Source organism: Vigna unguiculata, chromosome 9 (genome assembly GCF_004118075.2).
Source record: "Vigna unguiculata cultivar IT97K-499-35 chromosome 9, ASM411807v1, whole genome shotgun sequence".
Lineage (NCBI taxonomy): Eukaryota > Viridiplantae > Streptophyta > Magnoliopsida > Fabales > Fabaceae > Vigna > Vigna unguiculata.
The window spans coordinates 3064428-3091020 of NC_040287.1; the positions used below are offsets into that span (position 1 = coordinate 3064428).

The 26593-nt window shown below is 33.8% G+C and overlaps 3 protein-coding genes across 4 annotated transcripts; 2 read left to right on the top strand and 1 right to left on the bottom strand.

Annotated features, from left to right (window-relative positions):
* Nucleotides 1-6326: 6326 nt before the first annotated feature.
* LOC114164050 (glycylpeptide N-tetradecanoyltransferase 1) lies at nt 6327-8358 on the top strand. 2 transcript variants are annotated; one of them, XM_028048524.1, is made up of 3 exons: nt 6332-6552; nt 6650-6693; nt 6796-8358. In XM_028048524.1, the coding sequence occupies exon 3, from the start codon at nt 6820-6822 to the stop codon at nt 8119-8121; it is 1302 nt and encodes a 433-aa protein (XP_027904325.1). In that variant the 5' UTR covers nt 6332-6552; nt 6650-6693; nt 6796-6819; the 3' UTR covers nt 8122-8358. The 2 variants fall into 2 exon arrangements, with proteins under 2 accessions (XP_027904324.1, XP_027904325.1); XM_028048523.1 differs by lacking the exon at nt 6650-6693 and having other exon boundaries at nt 6327-6552.
* A 4756-nt stretch (nt 8359-13114) lies between these two features.
* On the top strand, nt 13115-14402 carry LOC114162993 (metalloendoproteinase 1-like). The gene has a single exon (XM_028047029.1). It carries the CDS (start codon nt 13137-13139, stop codon nt 14283-14285), a length of 1149 nt encoding a protein of 382 aa, XP_027902830.1. The 5' UTR covers nt 13115-13136; the 3' UTR covers nt 14286-14402.
* Nucleotides 14403-17744: 3342 nt separating this feature from the next.
* Nucleotides 17745-24647, bottom strand: LOC114164557 (DNA-directed RNA polymerase II subunit RPB2-like). The gene is made up of 25 exons (XM_028049274.1): nt 24408-24647; nt 23947-24168; nt 23550-23840; nt 23256-23453; nt 22716-22780; nt 22540-22626; nt 22339-22459; nt 22205-22249; nt 21986-22123; nt 21835-21907; nt 21566-21642; nt 21363-21470; nt 21155-21271; nt 20688-20843; nt 20509-20613; nt 20277-20402; nt 20119-20196; nt 19917-20012; nt 19723-19838; nt 19567-19636; nt 19417-19470; nt 19154-19339; nt 18695-18994; nt 18080-18502; nt 17745-17993 (listed from the first exon to the last, which is right to left on the bottom strand). The coding sequence occupies exons 1-25, from the start codon at nt 24645-24647 to the stop codon at nt 17889-17891; spliced, it is 3597 nt and encodes a 1198-aa protein (XP_027905075.1). The 3' UTR covers nt 17745-17888.
* Between the last annotated feature and the right edge of the window lie 1946 nt (nt 24648-26593).

The following is a 26593-nucleotide window of genomic DNA, read 5'->3' on the forward strand; positions in this document are numbered from 1 at the left end:
GACGCAAAGCGTCTTAGCTATTTTCTGGGTTTGCTGATGAGGCGCCTGGCAGGACTGGTTGAACCGCCAGGCGGTGCAAGGTATTTTGACTCGTTTCTGGGTTTTCTGGAATTCTGGGTGAAATCTGATCGGGGCAAAAGGCAGTGGTGATCCTTATAGAGGGGTAATGTTGACCAACAGTAGGTATAACCACCTAATTGAAGGCTTAAATGAATGGAACAGTGAATATGAGTTAGGGTTGAATGTATGTTATCAAAAATCACAAATTGGAATGTGTTACTGTGAATTGGACATAGGAATTGGTGATCAATGAAGGTATAAAATAAATTGTTATGATTGTGCTGGGATTAGTTTTGTGTGTATTCATAAAGATGGAAAAATGGTCGAGCATTGGGTGCAAAAGGAATCTGGGAAGTTCCAGAACTGATGCACCGCCTGGCAGTGCGAAGCTGGCCGCCAGGCGACGTTGGTGACAATGCAGAGGGAGTGTTTTTCGTGATCGAGCGGGTGTTGAGGGTCGGTGGGAGCTTGGTGAAAAAAAATGAGTGCATTCGGTTGAAGTTCGAAGTCATAGGGATGGGAGTTGATGGAATGAAATTACATAGATGGTGGACCTTGAGGTTTGGTATGAGTCACGGGGGATAATTGTAATTAAGGTTTGGTATGAGTCATAGAACTGTGTGAGTGCAATATTGGACCTTGAGAGGTCTGGTTGGACTGTGGTACTGTAATCTGAAGATAGTGGAAATAAGTATAAAATATAGTGAGATAAACCTGTATAATTAAATAGGCTGTAAAAGAGGAAGGAAATGAGGACAAGTATTGTAGGAGCATGGGTACTGTCTAGAGAAAAGGGTGAGTTATACTAAATTATAACAAGAGTACGTGAATCTAGACTAGGAAATGGTTTCAAGTAAGGTACCCCAGTGATGCAGGGGCACTGTGACTAGTCAAGTCTAAAAGACTTGTTATGATTCAGTTAGGGAGAAGAGCATTAGGAGCTAGAAGCTATGAATGATGAAAACACGTGACAGGGAACTCAATTGGAGTGTTGTTGTACTGATACAGCGCCTGGCGGCGTGATTGGGTCTGTCAGGCAATAGTTTGGTAACAGAGGACAACTGAGTGGCCGGCGCCTGGCGGTGAGCATAATACCGCCAGGCGGTACCTGCTTCGAGATGAATTTTGAGGCGCTGTGTGCCTGGCGGTACGCGACACCCGCCAGGCGGTCTGGGAGCTGGCAGCGCCTGGCGGCATGTGTCCCCCGCCAGGCGATTTATACTGCTGCAACTTGGAGTTTTATTTACGAATTTGTGATCTACCGTGCGTCTAGTGATGCTTTAAGGGTGAGTTTGCTGATGTTCCTTGAGTTGTGGCTCGGAACGTATCTCTTGAGTTGTGGCTCGGGATAGGGGTTAAGCACGTGGTATTCCTTGAGTTGTGGCTCGGAATAGCATCTCTTGAGTTATGGCTCGGGATGGCGGATGGACACAAAGAACCCTTGAGTTGTGGCTTGGGTTGGCGAGTGTTGCCGGTGTGAGTGTGCTGGTTGTGGCCAGTACGGATGGGTCCAGATGGATTGCCCTCCTCAGTTGTTGGCTGACGAGTTTGGTAGTCTTGGGACGATACAGACTATGTTCGTATATGGGAACTCTATCTAGCGTTGCGGTGTATGATCCGTAGCATGTTTTCCCGCACGTGCTCTATCGATTGTGGCCGATAGGTATGACAGCAAGTCACCTTGAAGTAATCCTTAGACGTTGTAGAACACGGATAATCTGATTGGGGGTCAGATGGTAGGAATTAAAGAATAGGGCAATGTGAGATGTTTATGTTATGTACGATCTCTTGTGTTTATATGCTTATGTTTCTGTAACTTTATATATGTGATTTAATTGTTAAGTTCACCCTATCTGCGTGTGTATGGCGATGATCGTGTACGCGGTACACGGGAGCAGATGTTGGTGATGCAGGTGGCTCTGGTGCAGCCTAGTCGCGGAGATGGGATTGACTTGGGGAAACTATTACGTGTATTTACTTATTTTTGGAAAACATTTGTAAACCTTGATGGGTGACTTGATAATATTGTGGATTTTGGTTTTGTAATGGACGTTGTATAATTTATCCGACCATTTAATAAAGTTTTAAATTTTCCCGCGTTTTGGGAAAATGAGGTATTATTAAACGCACAGTTTTATTTATTTCATTTATTTATTTATAAATCAGTAATATCCTGACGGGATGTTACATTTGGCATATACCAAAGATGAATATACGACTGTAGTTGGTTTAAATAATATTATTCTTAATGTAAGGGTCCCTCCACCTGGATGAGAATCATCCTATGTCTAACACTCTCAGGTTATAATACTACGAAGATGAGGTTAGAATTACATTCAAAAGTACTTCCATGAGTATTAAGATAAAACACATAATTTATTGATAGTCAATGGCAGTGCAATTGAGTGTAATTAAGGGTGGGCAAAAAATCCAATTTTTATGATCCAATCCATTTTTTCTATGATCCAATCCATTTAATATCCATTCTATTAAAAATCCATTCCATTTAAAATCCATTTTAATGGATCTGGATATCAATCTAATCTACATTTTATATATTTTATGGATTGGATATCCATTCTCGAAATCTAGATTTTCAAAATGGATAATCCAAAATATCCAATCCAAATTTTCACTTTATATTTTTTGTTAGGTTAGGCTAAAGGTTGAGACGGACTAGCCCAAATTTAGTCGTATTTGATTGAGTTGGTGTGACCCTGTACAAAATTTGGCCGAATTAGGTCAAATTCTGTCAAGTCAGTCCTGATCGAGATTTGACCCAGTTGGTCCGAGACAAAATTTGGAAGTATTCGGAAAAATCTGTCAAATTCTTTGGTGTCAGCCCTATGGACAAAAATTTGGATCCACATCCATTATTTGGATCCAAAATGGATGTGGATTAGATTTTTGATAGGGCTGACACCATAGAATTTGACAGCTTTTTTGTTGAGGCCAAATTTCAGCATGGGATGAACTTGGATGACTTTCGAACGAATTTCGGTCGGGGACGATGTGACCAAATTTGGGCTAAGGTCGACTCGACAAAATTTCAGTCGAGATCGATTTGACTGGATTCAAATGAATTTCAGCCAGGGCCGATTTTGTCTAATACGACCAAATTTTGGCCAGAGCCGACTTGGCCAAATATGGCCACATTTGGGTAAGGTCATGATAAGTCAAATTTCGGTCAGGGTTGACTCCACTAAATTCGTCGGCCGAGACCGACTTGACTGAATATGGCCAATTTTCAATCGCAGCCGACTAAGTTGAATATAGTCAAACTTCGTTCGGGACTTAGTCGACCGAATACGGCTAAATTTGGGCAAGTGCCAACTTGACCAAATTTACTTGCCCAAATTTTGATCATGACCAACTCGACTGAATTTGGCCAAATTTAGGTTAGGACCGACTCACCTAAATATGACAAAATTTCGGTCGCGATCGACTTTGCCGAATACGACCAAATTCAGGCCAGGACCAACTCGGTCAAATTTTGGTCGAGGCCAACACGACCGAATTTTGACCGGAGTCGACTAGACTGAATTCGGCCGAATTTCGGTCGTGGCCGACTTAGTTGAATACGGCCAAATTTTCAATCGTGACCGACTCATTTGAATACGGCCAAATTTTACCCTAGGTCGTCTCAGCCAAATACGACCAAATTTGGGTCAAGGCCGACTCGACCAAATCTCAATCGGGGCCAACTTGATTGAATTCGACCAAATTTTGACTAGAGCCAACTAGGTTGAATACAGCCAAATTTTGGGCGTGGTTGTCTCGACCGAATACGGTCAAATTTTTTCTAGGTCGACTCAGGCCAATGCAGTCAAATTTGGGTCGGGGTGAACTCCACCGAATACTTCCAAATTTTGTCCAGGACCAGCTGGGCCAAATTTTGATTGAGATCGACTTGACAGAATTCGGCCATGATCACCCCTAAGTGTAATAAGACAAGTTCAATTTCAACACCTTAATCAATACCACTTAGCTTTATATTTAGTTGCAATTAAGTGAAATATAGATTATTGTTCTATCAAACAAAATCCTTGTGGATACAACCTTATTGTATTATAACTAAATTAGTGCAATTGTTGGATGAGTTGAACTCTTAATTGGGTCTCAACAGTCACGAAAGTCCTTAGGATGAAAACTTTTTTACCACTAAAATATATTATTACAATGACAATACACAATATACAAACAGGGGGACATTTATGCAAAACCATGACTAAGTTCCCCAAGAAACAATCATGGTTACAAATGAAAATGCAAAGTTTAACAAATAAATATCAATGACGAAACGGAGGGACAAAAGGTTGTGTCATGAGAAGCCTATGACAAAAAGAATAAGACTTAGATAGAAATTAATCCTCAAACCAACACTATTTTATCGTAAAAGAATAAACCCTAACTCAAAAGAACATTTTTTTGCATGTTTTTTAGTAGTGAAAAATGAGGAAGAGAACATGTATATAAAATTTAAAAAGAAGTTTACGTCTAACCCCTTGGCCAACATAAAATAAATAATTTACATCAGATAGTATAAGGTCCAACGAAAATTAATTATCTATTTTAACATCGTTATAATCGTTAACACAATCGTGTATACATGTCATTGTTTCACTGACATGATGTACTGTACAGTGACATGACTGTTTATTTACTGTGACACAATGACATGGTGTTGAATTAAAAGTGAATTGCGTTTACGAATTGGAGGAAATTGGAATTAGGGTTCGCTGTTAAGAGAAAATTTTGGGAGGATTCACTGTTGGGACGAAATTGGATTGATAAAAAATCAAAATATTTTCAAGATCAACATTTGGGGAGGATTCACAATCAATTGATGCTAAGGTCATTCTTCATAGGATTAGAAGCTATTGATTCCAACGAGAAGTGATATCTAAGAACTTTTCTTCTTTGCAAGGAATTGTAAGACCACCCATTGGATGTTTATTCCCAATTTCTTCCTCGACAAGAATCAACAATTTTTAAGAGTTTTGTATTATAGTCATCTTCTCTTACTTGTAACAATTGTTACTAAATTTTTGAGTAATGACAATGAATTCAAAATGCTTAACTATTATATTTATCAATTATAATTTTCACTTATCCTTGTAATTGAATGGTAGACAACATCAAAAGATTGCTTGCTTGAAATGAAAAAAGTAAAAGAACTTGAATGTTCTCATCAATTCCAAGACTTGATAGTTATTAACATACAATTTTGTATCATAAAGAATTGGATCATCCCTCGTACGTGCATGGACTTGTATTGTACAAATGGTTTTGATCTTTTGTCAAGCCATATTTCAGATTTTCAATGACCAGGGATGGTTCACAAAAATCATAAAAGAAAGACGGAATCCAAGCAATTGAGTCTCGGTAAAACTTATAATTTTGATGAGTTTTTGTCTTTATTGCACCGATGATCTTGTTTCAAACTTATTTTCTTTTTCTCTGTTATAATGTAGTTATTTTGTTATTGAACTTAGCTATAAAATGCAGAGATAATAAGTGAATTTAATTCAAAGACGTTAAGAACTATTTGGTTGGAGACAACTAGTTAATTTCTTATTCGACAACAATGTAGATCAGAATGACGGATGAAACTGGTTGGGACCTTTCAATCCAATTTCGTCCTAGCAGCGAACCCTCTCCAAATTTTCTCTGAGTAATGAATCCTAATCCCAATCTCCTCTCATTCGTAAACCTAATTCACTTACAATTAAATACCAAACCATGTTGTCACAGTAAATAAACGACCACATCATTGTACAATACATAACGTCAATGGAACAATGACACGTATACATTGTTATTCTGTTAACAATTTTAATGGTATTAAGTAAAATAACTAACAATTTTAATAATATTAAGTAAAATGACTAAATTGAATGATATTTTCAAAATTTAATACCAAATTGAATAAAAATCCTAAAATAGGATCAAATTAAAAAAACTTAACCAAAACTATGACCATATCACTATTTAAGTATAAAAGTTTTAAATCATATATACCTATTAAAACTACTATATTATTCAGGATAAATTTAAAACCGTATTAATTTCCATCAGTGGCTTAATTAAAAATTTTAATTCTAGAAATATTTAATCTGAGTAGTTAAATTATAATTTTAGAAATGTTTTAGTGCACAAAGTAATTATAATTTTACGTGGTTTAATACTATGTGTGTGTATGTATAAAACAGAAGTGAAAAAACAAAAATGTAATATAGAATTAGGTAAGTTAATTATCATTAACATAACCGAAAGAATGAATCCTTGGTTAACCCGTCGCATGGGATAAAAACACTCGTTCCGTACCTTCGTCCTCCCCAATGCTTCTTTCCACACGCATCTTGGTGACCCCTTTCTTCAGAAACCACATCATATAGATACTTTCGCTATACAACCAAGTAACCCTGATTCCAATCCTTCTTCGCCACTCTTTCTCACACCCGATCTAAATCATCGTTTTCGTCCCACATCGTGAGTTTATCTAAATTTCTTTCACTCTCTAATCTGTGCTTCTTTTCTCAATCTTTCCTCTTTTCTTATTATATTTCGTGTTTTGATTTTAATTCAGCACCAATTTCCTTGTAATTTCGTTTCGGTTTCCACCGGATCAAGGTTCTATTGTTGCAGTGTTTCAGTTTCAAATTGAATCTCCGTTTCAATTAATTTCGTGTTCAGTATTTTTATTGTGTTTTTTTTTAATATATATTTCTGCAGAGTTGGGGGTTTTTGATAATTGATATGGGTGATAACAGTGTCCCATCTGGGTCTCCAAATGCGAAACCAGATCTTGTTCATGGAGACTCAGTGGTCTCCAACAACGCCTCGTTGGAAACCATTGTGCAAAGTTTCCAAGATTCAATGACTCTTGGTAAGAGACATAAGTTCTGGGAAACACAACCTGTTGGACAATACAAGGATGTTGGGGACGCAAGTTTGTCTGAAGGCCCCATTGAGCCCCCAACACCTTTGTCTGAGGTTAAGCAGGAGCCTTATAACCTTCCTAGTGCTTATGAGTGGACCACATGTGACATGGACTCTTCGGAAACCTGTGATGAGGTTTATGTTCTGCTGAAGAATAACTATGTTGAGGATGATGAGAACATGTTCAGGTTCAACTATTCCAAGGAGTTTCTCAGGTGGGCGTTGCGCGTTCCGGGGTACTACCGGAGTTGGCACATTGGTGTGCGTGCCAAGGCCTCGAAGAAGTTGGTTGCTTTCATCAGTGGCGTACCAGCAAGGATCAGAGTTAATGAGGAGGTTGTGAAGATGGCTGAGATCAATTTCTTGTGTGTTCATAAGAAGCTTAGGTCGAAGAGGCTTGCGCCTGTTATGATCAAGGAGGTCACTAGGAGGGTTCATTTGGAGAATATTTGGCAGGCGGCTTATACAGCTGGGGTTGTGCTTCCAACACCAATCACGACTTGTCAGTATTGGCACCGATCATTGAATCCGAAGAAGCTGATTGATGTTGGGTTTTCAAGGCTTGGTGCTAGGATGACGATGAGTCGCACAATAAAACTTTACAAATTGCCAGATTCGCCGGTTACTCCTGGATTCAGGAAAATGGAGCTTCGGGATGTCCCTGCTGTTACTCGGCTGCTTAGAAACTACTTGAGCCAGTTTGTTGTTGCACCTGATTTCGATGAAAATGACGTTGAACATTGGCTACTTCCCAATGAGAATGTGGTGGATAGTTTCTTGGTGGAGAGTCCGGGGAATCATGAGATCACTGATTTCTGCAGCTTTTATACACTCCCCTCTTCGATCCTTGGAAATCAAAATTACTCAACTTTGAAAGCTGCTTATTCTTATTATAATGTCTCCACCAAAACCCCATTGACTCAGTTGATGAATGATGTGCTAATTGTGGCAAAGCAAAAGGATTTTGATGTTTTCAACGCCTTGGATGTGATGCACAATGAGAATTTCCTCAAAGAGCTCAAGTTTGGACCGGGAGATGGACAGCTTCACTACTACTTGTACAATTATAGGATTCGTAATGCCTTGAAACCATCTGGACTCGGGCTTGTGCTTTTGTAGTTTTGATATTATTCAGTTTTGGTGTTGCTAGGTGATTGGCAAAACCATTCATTTGTTTTGTTTTAGTAGCTGCTTGCTTCATTATTTCTTGTTCCTTTCAAATACTGGCAATTAACATATTAGGTTTGCAGGGTATGTGAGAGCCCATCTTTTGGCAGACTTTCAGCTAATATGCTTACATTGCAAAATTCTGAAGTTGTTGTAGACTGGTGCTTCTTAGATTTCCTTTTTGCTCTATTTTCTTCTCGACATTTTCATGCATGATTGCATGTATGAGTAGTTCACAATCCTTATAAAATTAATCGTGTCAAGCTTTTGTTGCTGTTTGGTTGCATATGCTCTGCTGCAGATGAGTTTGTTTGGCTGGGTGCATTTGCATTTGCTCATATAACCTTCCATTTGATCAATCGTAAGTTTAATAGCTTTGGGTGTCTAATAAGTAGGATTTTTGTAGTGATCAACTGAATGTTATAACATGGGATATATCATCATGTACTCTTGTTTTATGTAGACTTCATTAGGGAACGGTTAAGTAGCTATTTATGCAATAGATAGTTTTAAACTTCTATAGGAATACGATCCTAACACTACCTGTCCAGCTGGCTAAGCTTTTTTGTGACCTTGTTTTGAACTTTGAGGATTCCCCCTCCCCACAAATAATTACATTAAAATCACTTTGTTTTCACTTTTGTTATTTATAAAGATGTATATTTGGAAAACAGCAAAAAAAAAATCTACTTTTTGAGCTTAGTCGTCAATCTTTGCACCAATGAAACTTGTGAAAATAAGAGAAAGCCCATAAATTGGGTGTTAGCTTTGCCACTAACCACAGCCATTGAAACCATCCCTGTGCAGCTGCTATGGACTTGACGTTGGGACCGGATCCTATTTCAGTTCCCATTATCAGGTAAGAGCTGAAGCCAATTGTCAAGAAGATAATAAGTATATTATGCCTTGTTTTCTTACATATTATTTTGTTTCCTTAATTCTAATTTTGGCTTTTGTCCTGGGTTTAGTTTGTGACCTACATATGAATTATTTGTTTCTGTTTGCATGGCAAAGTAGTGTTAAGTTAAAAAAATGTAAAAGAAACTTCACTGTTTGTGGATAAAATAGAGAGGGAACTACTTGTGCTATTGTAGTTTGATACTATTCAGTTATGGTTTTACTATGTATTTGGCAAAACCATTCATTTGTTTCGTTTTAATGGCTGGTTTGGTTGTTTCAATATACAAATATTGCAATTAGCATACCAGGGTTGTGAGTATGCAAAAGTCCATCTTAAGGCAAATAGCCTAGCCTCGATTTCCTTCTCAAGTTCTTAGTTAGTTCACAATTTTAGACTTAAATTTAGAAGAAAAAGCATGACATTATTTGTAGTGTTTAATTTTGTATGTAATTTAATTTATTTACTTGTCAAGAGTTTGATGGAAAGTAAAAGCTAACTAAAACTGATTTAATGACTTGTAATCTTAAGTTTCAATATTTTGTTTACTTTAATACTAACTAAATTTGGTTTTGAAAACCATTTTTCTTTTTAAAGTTTTTTCGTAAATTATAGTGACGAATTTTCTGTGATTTTCAAAAGATTTTTGTCGTCACTGTCAACAATAAAACTTCTTTCGGTAGATCTGAAATTATAAGGTAAACAAAATAACTCACCTATTTTCACTCATCCTTTTGATTTTTCATCTTCCTGCTTCATGGTGGTTTCTTCTTTGCACATTTTCAATGTCATGCAAATGCTCTTTTTTATTTAATTATAAGGTAAGGATGCAGCTGTATATCTAGTTTCTTATAACTTTTGGTCTCTGATAAGTTATAATTAAATAATAGAAAATGTGTTAAAAATATGAAATCATTTATGTATAATAATTTTGTAGCATAATAGGGAAAAAATATGGATGAAAGAAAGTTCTGTCTACATCGGCTAGTCCAGTATTGGAAGACAGAAATTAATACTTTAGGTTGTGTTTCCACACAATAATATTTGTAGCTGTAGTCATGGTTTAAATAGTAAACAAAGGTCTAATTGCTACAAGTACCAAATAAAAGTATTTTTCTCAAACAAGTCCAATTTATTTCAGTGCATGGGAAGTGGTAAAAATGAAGATAAAAAATCGTATTAAAAGTAAATAGAAAAAAAAAGCTATAAACGGAAATACAAAAGCATGAATAATTAATCATCAACAACTTTAAAAGTCCCTGATGTATATTTTGTTTCTTTAGGTTTTCACCCAATAATAATACAGAAGGAGAAATTGGAACACATGAAGATAGTTGGAGGGTGTAGAGAAAATAAGATATCTTAAATAATAATTTTAGAGATATTAAACTAATATATTGAAATTAAACATAATTTTAATGTTTATTTTTTATATAAAATGATTAGAGTCTATTTTCTACCGTTCCTAAGGAAGGTAACCAACAATATTATTGGATAAATGATTAAAAAATAATGAATTTGGTGATGGGGTTGGACCCCAAAACTACCTCTCATCCCTTATAAACTTGGAAGTGTATGGAGGTATCAATCATAGAGAAAGCGTGTAAATTGAAGATTGTGATTTTCTTCCACCCTCTACAATAAAGTTTTCGGCTTTTACTTCCTACACCCCAAAATTTCTTTGTGCACTCCCAAATTTTTAAAATGAGTCTTCTGTAAAAGTGATTTTTAAATTACATATTCCATAAATTTCTCAGAACAATTTTTTTTTCTTCTTAAATTTCAAGAATAATACATTCAGAACAACCAGATTTTTGTAATAGAATTTTCAAAACACACGAAATGCATTATTGAACAAATTTTTTGAAACATTATTTTTAAAATTCATATAATATATTCTAGAACGAGTTTTTTTTTTCCTCACATTCTCTATTCTTCTTCTTATATGACGTTCTCCCTCTTTTCTTTTCTTTGTTTTTAAAATGACTTTTGTAAAAGTGATTTTTGAATTACATGTTCCACAGATTTTTCAGAACAATTTTTTTTTTAAATTTCAAGAATAAAAGCTAACTCAATCCGACAAAATTAATTTATAAGGTGATGTTTGCACTTATTTATATATTGTGAATGAATTTTATCTCTACTCGATATGAGACTTTCAATACACTCTCGTCATGCTGAGGTATATACATTTTGAGCGTGAGACTAGACATTAATGAATGGTCCGATAACAATCTTATAGCGAGTGGAATAATATTCCCAACTTTCACTAGGATATATAGACTTTAACCCATGACTATCTTTGATGCCATGTAAGAAAAAAAAAAAGATGATTTGAATGTATGTACTGAAAATACATATGTATACTTAATATATCTAAATAAAGTATATAATAAATAAAGTATATAATTATGCAAAAGATTAATAACCTAACTACACAAATTTGATTAGCTTAATTATAAGATATTAATTGCTAATTGACTTAATTTCAGACAAATAATTTAGATTCTATCACATCTCATTATCTAAGCGGAAGGTTCAAGGTTCATGGACGTTTAGACTAATCCGGAAATCATATAAAAGAACTTGAGATAGACTTTTGGTAAAAATGTTACAAAATCCTATTGGCTCCACAATATCAAACTTGAGTTAATTTTTTTATGAAATCTATCCCAAATTTCTTTGTCATAAGCTTGAGTTAATAATTATGTAGAACAAGGAAAAGATATCTCTGTTGATTAAAAAAAAAGGAAAAGATATCTCTAAATAATTTTATAAATGGCTTGGTCTAGAAAAGAAAAACACTTTTTAACAATGGAATAGGAGATTAATACGTGAGTTTCTCACAAAATTTTTTCCCTTCAATCAAAAAGTGGAGCAAACTACTTTTAACGAACTCTGGTTGTTCATTTGCACAGACATCTTCTGGAAGAGAGAGACATGAACAAAAGATGAAGGTTTGATTGTTGTTGGATAAATATTAAGGGAGTGTTTGCTTTTAATGATGAATTCGAGGAAGATGGAGTAAATGAATTTGAGGTTTGAAAATGTGAAATTGAAGAGATTTGAATGTAAAATTTGTGAAATTTTGTGAATAATTTGATGGAATGAAAGTAAATATTTTAAAATTCCGTTTACAAGCGAAAGTATTTTAGATTTTCGTTATAAAAATGATATAATGTTACATGTATTTCTTTGTTTTGTATAACACCTATATGTTTCTTTATCCTCTAAATTGAAAATCACAAAAATTGCTAATCTATCAAAAGAAACCCAAACCATACTTCTACAGGGAAATATAAAATTATAAAACTATTTTTACCCAAAACAAAACATAAAAAATGTAGAATTATTTACTTTTGACAAAATTTTCTTCTTCTAGTTTTTTTTTTTTTAATTTTGATAAGTATTAAACATCAAAAAATGACAGAATACTGAGTTAGAAAATGTAGTTCAAATACTGAGATATATTGAATTTACAATTTTTTCTTTGAAAGGATAGTGGTCGTTAACAATCTAACATGCTAAATGAGGTGGAAATTTGATGACAATTAAATATGTCGGCAAATTAATCAACTATATATGATTCAACAACCTTTGGGCCCTTCGGAACCTTGTCATGATCTATCCATTGATTTTATGACCCATTTCTAGTTTCCCCACACACATGGTTTTACTTTCTTTTTTGCTCTGTCTTTTTTTTATTATATATAAACTATATATAATAATAAATAATGTAATACTTATTAAATTTATTATAATATTATACGTATAAAATAATTTTATAAACGATAAATTTTACAAAAGTCGCATAACATATATATATATATATATATATATATATATATAAAGGCTTTTTTAAATTTTCCAAATAACTATTTTACTTTTTCTTTTTTGTAAATGTTATATATACGCACCCCCAAAAATTAAAATATTGTGAAAATTTACAGTTTTATTAATAAAATTTCATAATAGAAATAGAGACAAATATTTAAAGGAGAAAATATATTATGAACAACTTGTTAATATGTTCCCAAGTGCAATAGTCAAAGATAAACCCTACTATTTAATGCATCACAACACATCTCTCACATTTTTTCTACATTTTAAGAAACTCAATTCTTATTTATACGCCATAAATCTTCACCTCATGTTCTTATCTAGAATTTGGATTACATGCAATTTCTCCAAAATCATGAAACAATACCTTTTTACGTTCCTATTCCTTCTTCTTGTTCTTCACCCGGAGAAATCTCAGGCCAAGGGCGGTGGTGCCCGTTCTTCTCTAAGTACCAGACGATTCAGAAGCACCAGCGGCGCACTGGTCGGTTCCCGGTGGTACAACACCGTCGACGACGTCGAACAGCAAGAGTTGTCTCCGCCGCCGCCGACCAAGGAAGTCAAAGGCCTTTCTCGCATCAAAGGCTACTTCTCAGACTTCGGCTACCTCCAATCCTCTCCTCCATTCAACGACCTCCTCGACCACCAAACGCGAACCGCCATACACTCCTACCAGAGTTTTTTCAATCTCAAATCCACCGGTGACCTAACCAACGAGACGTTCCACCAACTCTCGCTGCCGCGGTGCGGCGTCCCCGACATGAACCTCGAGTACTCCGCCGCGGGTAACGTCTCGTGGCCAAAGGCCGGGCACCGGTGGTTCTGGGCGAGAAGGGTGACGTACGGGTTCCTCCCGGAGAGTAGAATACCGGCGAACGTGACGGCGGTGTTCAGGAGGGCGTTCGCGCGGTGGGACAGGGCTTTGACGGGGTTGAACCTGACGGAAGAGAGTTACGAAAAGGCTGATATCAGGGTAGGGTTTTACGATTTGGACGAGGGCGTTGAGGATGTGGTGTGGGGTGAGAGCGTTGTGAGGTTGTTGAGGAATGGTTCTAATGGAGAGATACGTTTGGATGGGAGCAAGGAGTGGGGGTTGGGGAGGGAAAACGGCACCGTGTTGGGGAAGTTGGATTTGGAGAGTGCGGTGATGCATCAGATAGGGCATTTGTTAGGGCTTGGTCACTCCAACGTGGAAGAGTCTGTTATGTACCCTTATGTGTTGCCGTCGAAGCAACGAAAGGTGGAGCTTTCAGATTATGATAAGTTTAACATTGAGAGAGTGTACAGTGATGGAAACTCCGATCATGGTGCTGGACATTGGAGAGTGTCTCTCACAGTTATCACACTGTGTCTTGGGTTTATGCTAATTCTGGTTTGATAACGGAGTCATGTTGGTGTTTTTTGTTTTTTTTTTCCTTGAGTGGCATTTGGTTGATTTGTTGACGTTAAGGTTGAATTAAAACTTAAAAGGTTTTTGAACTTTTGATAAAAAATATATTTTGATCTATTTTTTTCTATTCAATTTTGATGTGTCACTCCAATCATCTTTAGATATCATTCTATTATATTACTAAAAGACACTATTTAAATTAAGATAGATAATTGAAGGATAATCGTGATAAGTTAAAATTGGATCAAAATATCATCATCTTTTTAGACGTTATATTTTGAGTGATTCTCCATTTTTTCTATTTTCCCATTTTTAATATTCTAAAATTATTTAAAAGATGTGATCTCATATTATAAAAAAAAACATTATAATTTATGTTTTTCTGTCAAAATGAGAAAATTCAAATTTATGGCCGAATAGTTTTGAAATGGTGTGATGATTTTGAATGAGTGGTGAAAAGCGGTGGTGGGTTTGGGGAGACAGCAGGGTTGAAGGCGATGGATTGGTGGAAGTTGGGTAGGGACAAGGGTGGTGTGGTTTTGGTCCAAATGCAAAAGAACAAAAAAGGTGGATATGGAACACGCGGGTTTCAGGATAAGGGTTTTGGTTATGGCTTTGTGTTGATGTTTTATTTTTGGAATTTGACTCTTGTCATGGATGAATGTAGAGAATTATTGCCATTGGTCCAGTTAGGTTATTGAGGATTGAATGATTTTTAGAGCTTTCATTTCTCTAAATAAATATCAATATATTGTTATAAAATGTATGTTAAAATAAATAATATGTTATATTTAAGTGTATACACTATTTTAACTGGTAAATACATATATATATCACAAATTGACAAATTGATAAAAGTTTACCCTTAATTTACCATTAAATTATATTTTAAATAAGTATTATTTAGTTCAAATAGCTATAAAAATATTACATTTTAAATAAATAATGATAAGTTTAACTGCGCATAATACATATTTATCATCATGTTAGTAAAAATATATGTGTTTACTTCTTTTTACTGTAGATAATTATTTAAATTTTAAATGATTAAATTTATTTAAACAGATATTTAAAGAATAAAATAATAATTTTAATTGAAATAACAATTAAATTTAAAAAATGTCACTTCAAGACAAAATAATAAAAATTTGTGCACACAGAAATCTCCTTTACTAATATTATAGATAAAAATCATTTTAAAATAATCAAAATATATATATATATATATATATATATATATATATATATATAATTTTATGGATCTTTAGAGTTCTTTTAATTATATAAAATGATAAAAGTTAAAATTATAACATATATTTTAGACGTAAATTAGAAATTTAACTATTTAGTTATTTACTTTTTAAACTTTTTTCATCTTCTTTCTAGCTTTTTAAAGCGTATTTTCATTTCTTCAATGAAATTCTAGCAATTAAAAGATGACTAAGTTTAAATAATTACCATCAGATCATAAATTGATTTCCTTTTTTTATATAAAATATTTACATATAGTGTTGGTTTAATTAACTTTATCACAGGTAGAGAGTACTATTACTTAACATTAATTAATTACTCAAGTTATAACTTGAAAATTGACTAAGGGAAGACAAAACAATTATCATGAAGCAACAAATGTTCATTCAAATGATAAACTGTTACTCAAGTGTTAGCTTTGTTTAATTGATATAAATTCATATTCACAGCTTAAGGGAGGAAGAGACAAATTAATTTATGTAAGGATAACACTTTTAGTAAATATATTCCTCTTTTAGTCATTATGAATTGAGAACTTGATTTAGAATCACAGAGTGTGTGATTGATGTATAATACATATAATTGAATATGTATTGAATGAATAAGGAAATCCGTTTAACTCTCTTTGCAATATTTTAGTATTAATTAAAGTGATGTTTATTGAATAATATATCAATTGTCCAGCTACAATCAAATCATGCAGTACATTTTTTATTAAAAATTATAATTATTAATCTAGTAGTAAACATCCAGTCCAATAAATAAAAAAGTTATTATTGAATAAAATCTAATTATTACATACTCACACAATATATTATAGATACAACCTTCTTAAAAACCACAAAAAACTGCTTAAAATAGATTTAATAAAGCATTTTGAAATATTAAAAATCAAATTTATGTTAATATATATATATATATATATATATATATATATATATATATATATATATATATATTTGTAGGTATGTATGAATGAATGATAATAATCACTAATCTCTTCATTTTTATACTTGATTATTATTTTAAATTTATTTCAAATTTAAATATAAGTTTTAAAAAAAAAAACTTTATCTGTTTATGGGAGAATAACTTGATAAATTATATTTATTTTAATACATTTCAGTTAAAAAGATATTTTAAAGCCTTTTAAAGAATATTTATTCTTTATCAAAATCATTAAACTAATAATGGAATAAATTATATATTTTAACATAAGAATCATAAGAAAAAAAAAAACATTGCATCTATATATAAGGATAAGAAGTTAATTTTTTATAGATTTTAATCCAAGAGGAGGTAAAGTTGTGCATATTTAAGTAGAGATTATGAGTGCATTTTACTTAAATTAAATAAAGTGTATCATGAGACAGACTCACATCCCATATGTTATATAGGAGAGAATATAATTGATACATAAGTAAAATATTTATTGAAAATGATACTTTGACAAATAGTATTTTTTTAGTAAAAAAAAATTATAATTTTTTATTATTTTATTTGTGTAATTTTCATAAAAAAAAAATTCTATTTAGTAATTTTCTCAACAAAATATCTATCAAAAATCATTTTCGTATATCGATTAACATTGTGAAATTATGTTATACCGACAATTTCCTACGCATGATGCATAAAATTTACTAGCGAAATTTAAGTTTTAAATGTATTCATGCAAGTTTGCACATATTTTTGTGTTAATTAAGATTGATTGCATTTTTTTTTGTTTGACTTTCATCATTTAAGAATATGGTTGCTTTTTTGTCTTTTGGATGGTGGTAGCATGATGGAGAATTGGATTTGAAAAAAAAAAGTTGACGTTGAGCGGTGTCAGAAAAAGTCCACATATTGGCTGCAGTCTGTGATACTTTGTAACATCATTTATTCATGATATTTTTTAGTCATTAGTATTATCATTGTTATTGGTTACAATTTTGGGACAACACAATTTTATACAAAAGTATGAATGCAAATAAATTAATCAATAAAAATTATAATCATCTAAGTCATAAGATGTTATAAAAATGCATATGCGAGTCCTCACATTTTTAACATATTTCACTCTTTATAGAGAGAATTTCGTTTCCATAAAATCATAATAAGTTTGCTTTAATAAATAAAATGTATATAACTAGTTTATTAGTGTGTAATGGGAAAGGGAGAGATATTATAAAAAGAAAGAGGAAAAAAGTCCAGTTATTGAAAAGAGATGTGAATGTATTGAAAGATGTTGCATGTTGTTCACAACGAAAACTTATTTGTCAAAGATACCGTGTATATCCTAAGTTCTGGAGAGCTTGAGGTGAGAATATAAGAAAAGTGACTTTTGGTGAAAGATGTTTATCAGGCTCCCTTCTTCTTCTTTTGTCCTTTTGTAAGCATTCTTGGAGCTATGGCCATAGCCATTAACTCTTGGCAGAGGAGTTTACAAGCATACGGAATGAAAACCTACACGGACAATCAAAGCAAGCAAAAAAATCAGCACAAGGAAAAGCTTAGACATGGACTACCAGAAGAGATAAATTACCATTCACCTGAACAATGTCAATTTTGTTTTTGCACCCCCTGCACTCAAAGTTATTCTTTTTGAGATTTGCAATAGCTATCAACCCACATTGCTCACATACATGAACCCTATATGCATCACTTTGATCAAACAACCTTTCCTTCAGGAAGTGAGCGGCTCCATGAGCTATCATGCAATCCCGTTCCATCTCTCCAAATCGGAGACCTCCCTCTCGTGACCGTCCCTCAGTAGGTTGCCTTGTGAGGATCTGCACAGGACCCCGACCACGACAATGGATCTTGTCGTCAACCATGTGCTTCAGTCTTTGGTAATATGTCGGACCAAGGAAAATCTTTGCACTCAGACGTCTACCTGTATGACCACTGTACATAGTCTCTAAACCAAGCATTTCATACCCACATTTGTGCAGAGCTTTGCTGATATTGTCCACCTGGACAACATATGTATATGTATTCAATGTATTGACATAAACATACAACAACAAAAAAAAAAAACAATTTTGTTCACAGGTGATGTTGAAAAATCATTTTGACTGAAAACTTTTAGAAAAAGATATAACTTACCTCTGCCTTTTGGTCTACATTGTTAGGTTTAGGGTATTAGATGGAAGAATGCTACTTACAGTAACATCTGTAAAAGGAGTAGCATCTCCTTCTTTTCCCATATGAGCTGCCACCTTCCCCATGATACACTCGATAAGCTGACCAATTGTCATTCGAGAAGGAATGGCATGTGGATTCACAATAATATCAGGGGTGATGCCTTCTACGGTCCAGGGCATGTCTTCTTGCCTATAAGTCATGCCAACAGTTCCTTTCTGACCATGTCTACTACTGAATTTGTCACCAATCTGTGGTATACGAACAGATCTCACTCTTAATTTCACAGATCTCAATCCATCAGCATTTGTTGTCACCAAAACCTACAAAACCATAAGAATTTAAGGATTCTGGAAACATTAATATGCTCTTAGTTCCCATGTCGATAAAATTTAAAACCTCTTATTCACTATGCATTCACACTAACATAGGCTCAAACTCAACATGTAACATGTTGAAGTAAATGAATACGATAAACTTACTTGATCAACAGTTCCAGTTTCATTGCGACGTAAGCTTATGCTGTGATCACGCCTAGTGTATCGTAAAGCTTGTCCTTGTGCCTCCTCTTGGGATATTGGGCTGGTCTTTCCAGTAATAACATCCTCCTCTTGGGATATTAGGCTGGTCTTTCCAATAATAACATCCTCAGCAGATACTCTTGTACCCTATTGCATAATAATAAATTGGTCTTTGTAAAGTGTCAGGAACAGACAACAAAATGCATAAATACAGATATGCTTACTGGTGATACAAGACCATCATCATCCAGCTTATCATAAGAACCGTGTCTCATTCCCTGCAAAATGAAACCACCAACAAGAAACCAATATCTTTTTCCAAATAAAAATACAAAGCAAGAGTTATAATTTGCCACCAAAGCCAAAATTCTCACCATGGTGTCAGCTCTATTTGGACGGTCAAAACCTTCTTTGACTAGGGTTCCCATCTTCTTCTCTTCGTCTCTATGAAAGTTAAAGAAAGCAGCATTCCTAAACATCACAAACACAGCAACTGAAAGGAGAAAATATCCCATTATGGGCATTCATACCTATATGAACGGAGAAGCAGAGACCGAAAGAACCCACGGTCTATTGATGATTGGTTCATGATCACAGAATCTTCTTGATTGTAACCAGAATAACAGCAAATGGCAACGATGGCATTCTAAAACACAAGGGGTAAATGTATTAGAATGTTTAAATTACCAACAAAATGATATAAAGAAAGGAAGCATGATGTTACAATTCCAGCTGGGAGTTGACGGAAATGAAGATGCTCCATGGCTCTTGTAGTGACCAGTGGCTTTTGCGGATAATATAAAACGTAGGCCAAGGTGTCCTAAGTAGTGAAGCAAAAACATGGAGTATAATCCAGTGTTAAGTAAAATAAAATACATATACAGAAAAACAGCCACTCATTAATCACAAGAAAGAACAAACAATACCATCCGAAACTGGTAGTTGGTAACATATATTCCCATTGCTTGCTTTCCCATTGCAGACTGATACGTATTACGTGGGGACTGATTGGACCAGTCAAAGATAAATGAGACGGATAATGTGTATTAATCAGAATGAATACACACAAAGAATACATATTTACCTGATTGTGATCAGGAAATGGTATGATGGAAGCACATACACCCAGAATCAGTGATGGGTGGATTTCACAATGAGTATACGTATTAGAATATGCTTCTTTTGAATTGATCCTAGCTTGTACAAGATCCTGTAACATTTATTCAATAATTATTAGAATATGCCTCTTTATCTGCATTAAGAACCTGCATATTCAATAAAGGGTCTTTTTTCAAATCCAGAATTATAATACTAACATTAATTGTCATGGAAATCATTGTATTCTCTTCTTCTTCCGTGTCAATATATTCTATAAAGCCCTTGGACACTAGATCATGCCATCCACCCTCTTCAGGGGATTCCTGAAGAAATTGAATCATGAGTTAAGCAATAACTGAAACAATGTCAACTCTAACTAAAGTTAATGCTGGCTCACCCTCTGTTGTAAAGCATGAATATCCTTCTTCTTTATGAGAAGCCTTTGCTTATCCACAATGAATAAAGGACGACTGCAACGACCATAATCTGTATATATATGCACCTCTTTAAGACGGATATCTCTGACAACCCCAACTTCAGTGTTAACATCAACCTGAACCATGGGAACCATCAGCATCATACCGCAATTAAATCATCTAAGCAACTTTAATCAATCAAATCCCAAAAGAAAGTCAATAATCGCTATTCAGATGGGTCTATCATGAAGTTATCAGTAAATCAACAATTTGAAAGACACATACCATGGCCTCTAAAAATAATGTCAAAACTATGTTGCTCATTCTGTATTTTAGGAAGTTTTATATTTTATACTTGCTGTAGTTTTATTCTTTATCGCAGCCATATCTTGCTCTTAAAAATAGGTTTATGTACTTAGAAACATATCAAAAGAGAAATGGTAGTTACCCGTCGTCTCAGCATTCTTAATGTTGTCACCAACATATCAGGATCACGATGGATACCTATCCAGCAACCATTTACAAAAATTTTTGTTGCTTGGGGAATCACTGCAGGAGTAATTTCCTATGCGGATGGAGAACAAACAAGTTTAAGCATAGAAATCATAAGGACTCAATAGAGAAACAAAGTAACTTTACGCAGGAAGGCCATCAACCTCAAAATTCTCGGTGCTCCATTCTTCCAAAAACTGTAGAATAGGATATGCATCTGAACCAACCGTTATGTTGACCATCAATGCCAGATTCTTCACCAGTCCACAGGCCTATACAATAGCCCAATCACACTCATAAATACCAGAGAAAGATGAGTTCCAACAAGTAATGATATAGAAGTATGCTTAGAAAGCAAAATACACACTTGTCCTTCGGGTGTTTCTGCTGGACACATCATTCCCCATTGTGAATTATGCAGTTGTCTTGGTTTGGTCAACTTCCCTGGAATAGTAAAAAATACAGTCTTAATTACCACTTAGATAAATAAGTAGTATTGCAATAGTGCATATTCTGAGTGAATCTATAGAAATAACTGATAAAGCAATACCTATTGCATTTACTATTATGCAAGAAATGTACAAGCGGAGAGGGAAAAGTTGAAGGCTGGATCATGCTTGAATAAAGAAAGATTACCTTCACGCCCTATTGGGGAATTCAGTCTTCGCAAGTGCGATAAAGTGGATGCATAGGTTAAGCGGTTCAGCACCTGAAGCAGAAGATCAAATTGAACAGTCTTTTTGCAAAACAATTACTTGAACCATAATGCAATAATTTATATTCATACCTGTGAAACTCCAGCTGTAGTCCCTGCACTATTTGCTTGCCCCCAATTACCAGTAGAAAGTGAGTATCTAAGGCCCCTTGTGATGGTTTTTGCATTGATAGCAAATTGCAGATTAACCTCTTTCCCTTTATCAACACACTACAAAATTCATGAGGTACAAAGGTTTAGGTAATGCAAAATGAATACAGCAATAGCTGTAACTTGGAAGTCTGAACAAACCTTCTGTACATACGCCCTGACTTCTCTTGTTAGCTTTCTGAACAGCTGCCCCACAAGTTACAATGGTCAGGAATTGATTGATCAGAAAGTTACTACGTAAAAGACAAATAAATTGGGAAATATCACAAACAAACCGTTCTAAAAAGTCCACCAAGTAAAGGACCAGCCAGATCCAGCCTCTTCTTTCCGTAATGATCCCTATCATCCTCTGCTCTCCGCCCAAGTGCACAGAGTAGTAGCCGGTGAATGATATATCTGTAGGGCAATGACAGTATAATAAATACTCACCATGTAATCAAAATTAAAACACAGTATATGAAAAATAATAAACTTACCCAAAATAGTAAGCTTTCTTGGTCTCACAATATTCCCCAATGGCAACATGAGGGAGCATCTCCTTTTGAAGGATCTCCTTAGCATACCTGCAGATTATGATACAAGTGTAACCCTAACTCAATAAAGGATGCAGCACAAACCACTGTGAGGTTTTAAAAAATCCAACTAAACTCACTTAATTCTCTTTTCCTTGGTTACACCAACAGTGGCTCCTCTTTTCCCAATGTAGTCAAGTGCAACCTGCAGTTGAGATAAATTTATATGAAATTAAATCAAATTACCTAACGGTAGTAAATACATAGAGTGTAAAATAGTGTACCAAATTCTGCCATATTCCACTAATCATAAAAGTTCCTTTACGCTTCTAGGTGATGCTCTTCTTATTACATGTCATCTAATGAATCACGTCTTTCATTTGTTCTCAACAATCAAATTCCCCACTCCATCTTGAACCCTGTAAAGGAACTTCATTTTGTCCTTCTCTATATCTTGGGGAGCACATGTTTTGTCCATGATCTCACTCTGCTTAAAAATAAACTCTTTGTTAAATCCATAAAATGTATTCTTTTCTGGTTACTCTCACCTCCGAAAATGTTATAAATGTTTTTCTCCTCAACTAAAATGGTATCTAGTCTCAGTTGATGTTAAATTCTAGACAAGATAAGCAGCACCACTGTGGCTGCAAGCAAATAACATTTAAAACTAGCGAAGTCACCTGTTGATTTTGAATTACAAACGCCTCTTCCAGAGAAGGACGTAGCAACTCCATCATTTGAGTGTCCGAAAAGTCATAGCATATATGCTCTAATATTTGTTTATCAGCAACAAACCCCAATGCTCGAAACACAATAACGATGGGAATTTCAGTTCGAATATAAGGAAGAGTGGCACGTATATATTGTCCTGAAGAACCCTGAAATGGTAAAATTCATAAACTCAAACGTTGCACAAAACACACAACCACGAAAAAAACTTCTCCGAAAAGCCTAAATTGCAAAGTTAATATTACCCCTTTGGAACTAGTCCGAGAAAGCATGCGCACAAACATAGAACTGGGTGTTCTGTTCTGTGATTCCGCCATGGACCGAACTTCAGCCACATAAGCATACTTGTTTGGCTGCCTCTTCTTAAAGACATAGACATGGTTGGTGCTCATCTTCTCCTGAGCAATCAGAACTTTCTCACTCCCATTAACAATGAAATACCCACCTTGATCATACGGGCATTCCCCAAGCTCAGTCAAATCCTTCTCTGAATTCTGGTATAATGTGCAGTAACTAGACCGAAGCATTATAGGAACCTACCATTGAATTAAATAAGAACAAAGAGAAAAAGAGTAATCACTAAACGGTCATTGAGCCTAATCATTGAATAACAAAATTAAAATTATCCAAATCAAGCGGCACCTTTCCAATGAAAACTTTGGTTAAATCCTGAATCTCAGTGACCTCTTCACCATCATGCCCCTTCTTTATAACCCTCTTAGAGACATCAACATACAAAGGAGCTGAGTACGTAAGGTTCCTTAACCTGGCAGCCATGGGATACAACGTGGCAGTTTCTCCATCACACTCTGTCATCATAGGCTTACTCAAGTAAATCTGACCGAAACTGATTTTATAAATACTCTGCAAAAAATAACCAACAATTCACTCAACCTCTTCACCCTGTGATACTTAACTCAACTTTCTCATTGGTAAGAACCCTTTGTCGGCGGCACTCCTTTCTCGTACCAATTGACAAACACACAAGCACTTGGGAACCCAGCTTAAAAGCTGGTGGTACCTGGGTGCTTATCACCTAAAAAACAGTGCATAATCGAACAGAAAAGAAAGAAAAGAAAGAAAAGAAATGTGAAAGAAAATGCCTCTGCGACGTCGGATTTGTGACGGGGATTGTGCGACTGGGGTCGAATTTCAATGTCAGCAGACTCATCCACAATTTCTTGAATGGTGTTTTGGATGAACTCGTCGAAGGAATCGAGCTGTTGACGAACGAGACCTTTCTCTTCGAAGTACGCCGAGATGACGGCCCACGCGTCTTCTTGCATGATCTCCTCGTCCTCCATCATTTGCTCCTCGTACTCCTGTTCCTCTTCCATGTCCATGCTACGTTAGTTCAAACTACTATGCGTTTGTTGAACTTTTCTTGCAGAACGAAGGTTCAAGATTAGAACGAAGAGTGAAACCCAAGCAATGTCGGAGAGGAGGGAAACCCAAGTTCAGGAATTTTGGTTCAGAAAGGATGAAAGTAGAAAAGAAAGAACGGTTTGGGTTTGAGGTTTGAACTTTGAAGTTTTTCGTTCACAATTCTCGTTGCCCAATGCTGGCTTCTGATGTGTGCCGTTTGTACGTTTGTACAAACGGTGCTAACTGCTAACGTTTCTAGTTATACTTTGTCTTTCGCGCGTTTTTCTGGATACAAATTATTTTCAGACTGGTACTTGTAGTTGTTGACTAGTTTATTGACCTATGTCTTCATGAATTGATATTGAACTTATAATTAAAATACATTTACACCATAAAAATAATTTTAAATTATCATAAATATAAGGCAAATTGCCAATGTTTTTTTTTTGTGTGTGTTCCAGTTATGACAATTAAATTTTATTTTAGAAATTCGTAGTTTGTTTGAATTATATTTTAGACTTGTCTAAATCTAATTCTCCTTATCGTCAAATATAAAAATAAAAATTTCCAATAAAATCTTGTACTTGCAACTTATACAGCTATATATAGCTCGAATATCAAATGAGTTATTATCAATAAATTAGTTAATAATCATTAAAAATAAATATTAATAAATTGACTATCAATAAATATATATATATATATATATATATATATATATATATATATATATATATATATATATATATATTTATTGTGTGTGTCTCTGTGTATAATATATGGTTAAAGACATCATAGTTTGTATGTCTTCACCCTTTCATATATCTAGAAATATGCATGTAATGTCCTAAACTTTATTTATCAATTACTATACATTTAAAATTAATTTCTTTAAATAAAAACCAACATCAGAAAATAATACAAGTTTAAAAATTATTATTATTGAATCAAATTAATTTATGTTTAATAAAATAGTTCATCAATTTACTTTTTTAAAGGGATATTATTAACATATGAGTTAATTATAAAGCATATATGTTAAATTAAATTCATATTAAATATGTTTGTATACTTTAAACTTATATGCGAAATTAAATATCGTTTTTATCTTAAATTTTAATTTAGTTTGATTTCACAACTTTGTTTAAATTTAGAAATGGATTTAAGGGAGTGAAAAAAAAGGGAAAGAAAATGAAATTGAGTTTTTTGGATTAATAGAAAAATAGTTAAAAACTAATAAAAAATATATGAAAGTTTGATTGATTTAATTGATATAATAAATTTAAAAAAAACTATAAAATGATATTATAACTTAATTATAATTAAATAATAAATTATAATATTATTTTTATTTAAAAAAATTAATTTTACTATTATTGTTTATTAGTTATGTTTACAATGATCTTATTATTATTACTATTATTACTGGCTTGAACACAAGTGCTATTTATGCATTTTTTACATATGTATGATATCATATTAGTAGATGATGACATTGTAATGTTATTAAGTTAATATATAAAATAAAATTATATTTATTAAAAGTAAAATGAAATATATTAGAAAAGAAGAGAGAATAACTATTGATAAATAAGAAAAAGTAGAGATAAACGATTTCATAAAAAGTTTAAGCTTATAAAAATAACGGTCAATTTTCAAAAATTTAATAAATAATTATATTTTAAAGGGTAAAGTTGAAATTCTAAAATGTGAACACAAAAGAGGAATAAAAATAACGATCAATTTTCAAAAATTTAATAAATAATTATATTTTAAAGGATAAAATTGGAATTTTGAAATGTGGATACAAAAGCGAGAATCATCTTTATATATTGTTATAAATTCTACAACTTTATTATTTTAATAATAATAATAATAATAATAACTTATATATTATTATACTATATTATTTCATTATAAAAGT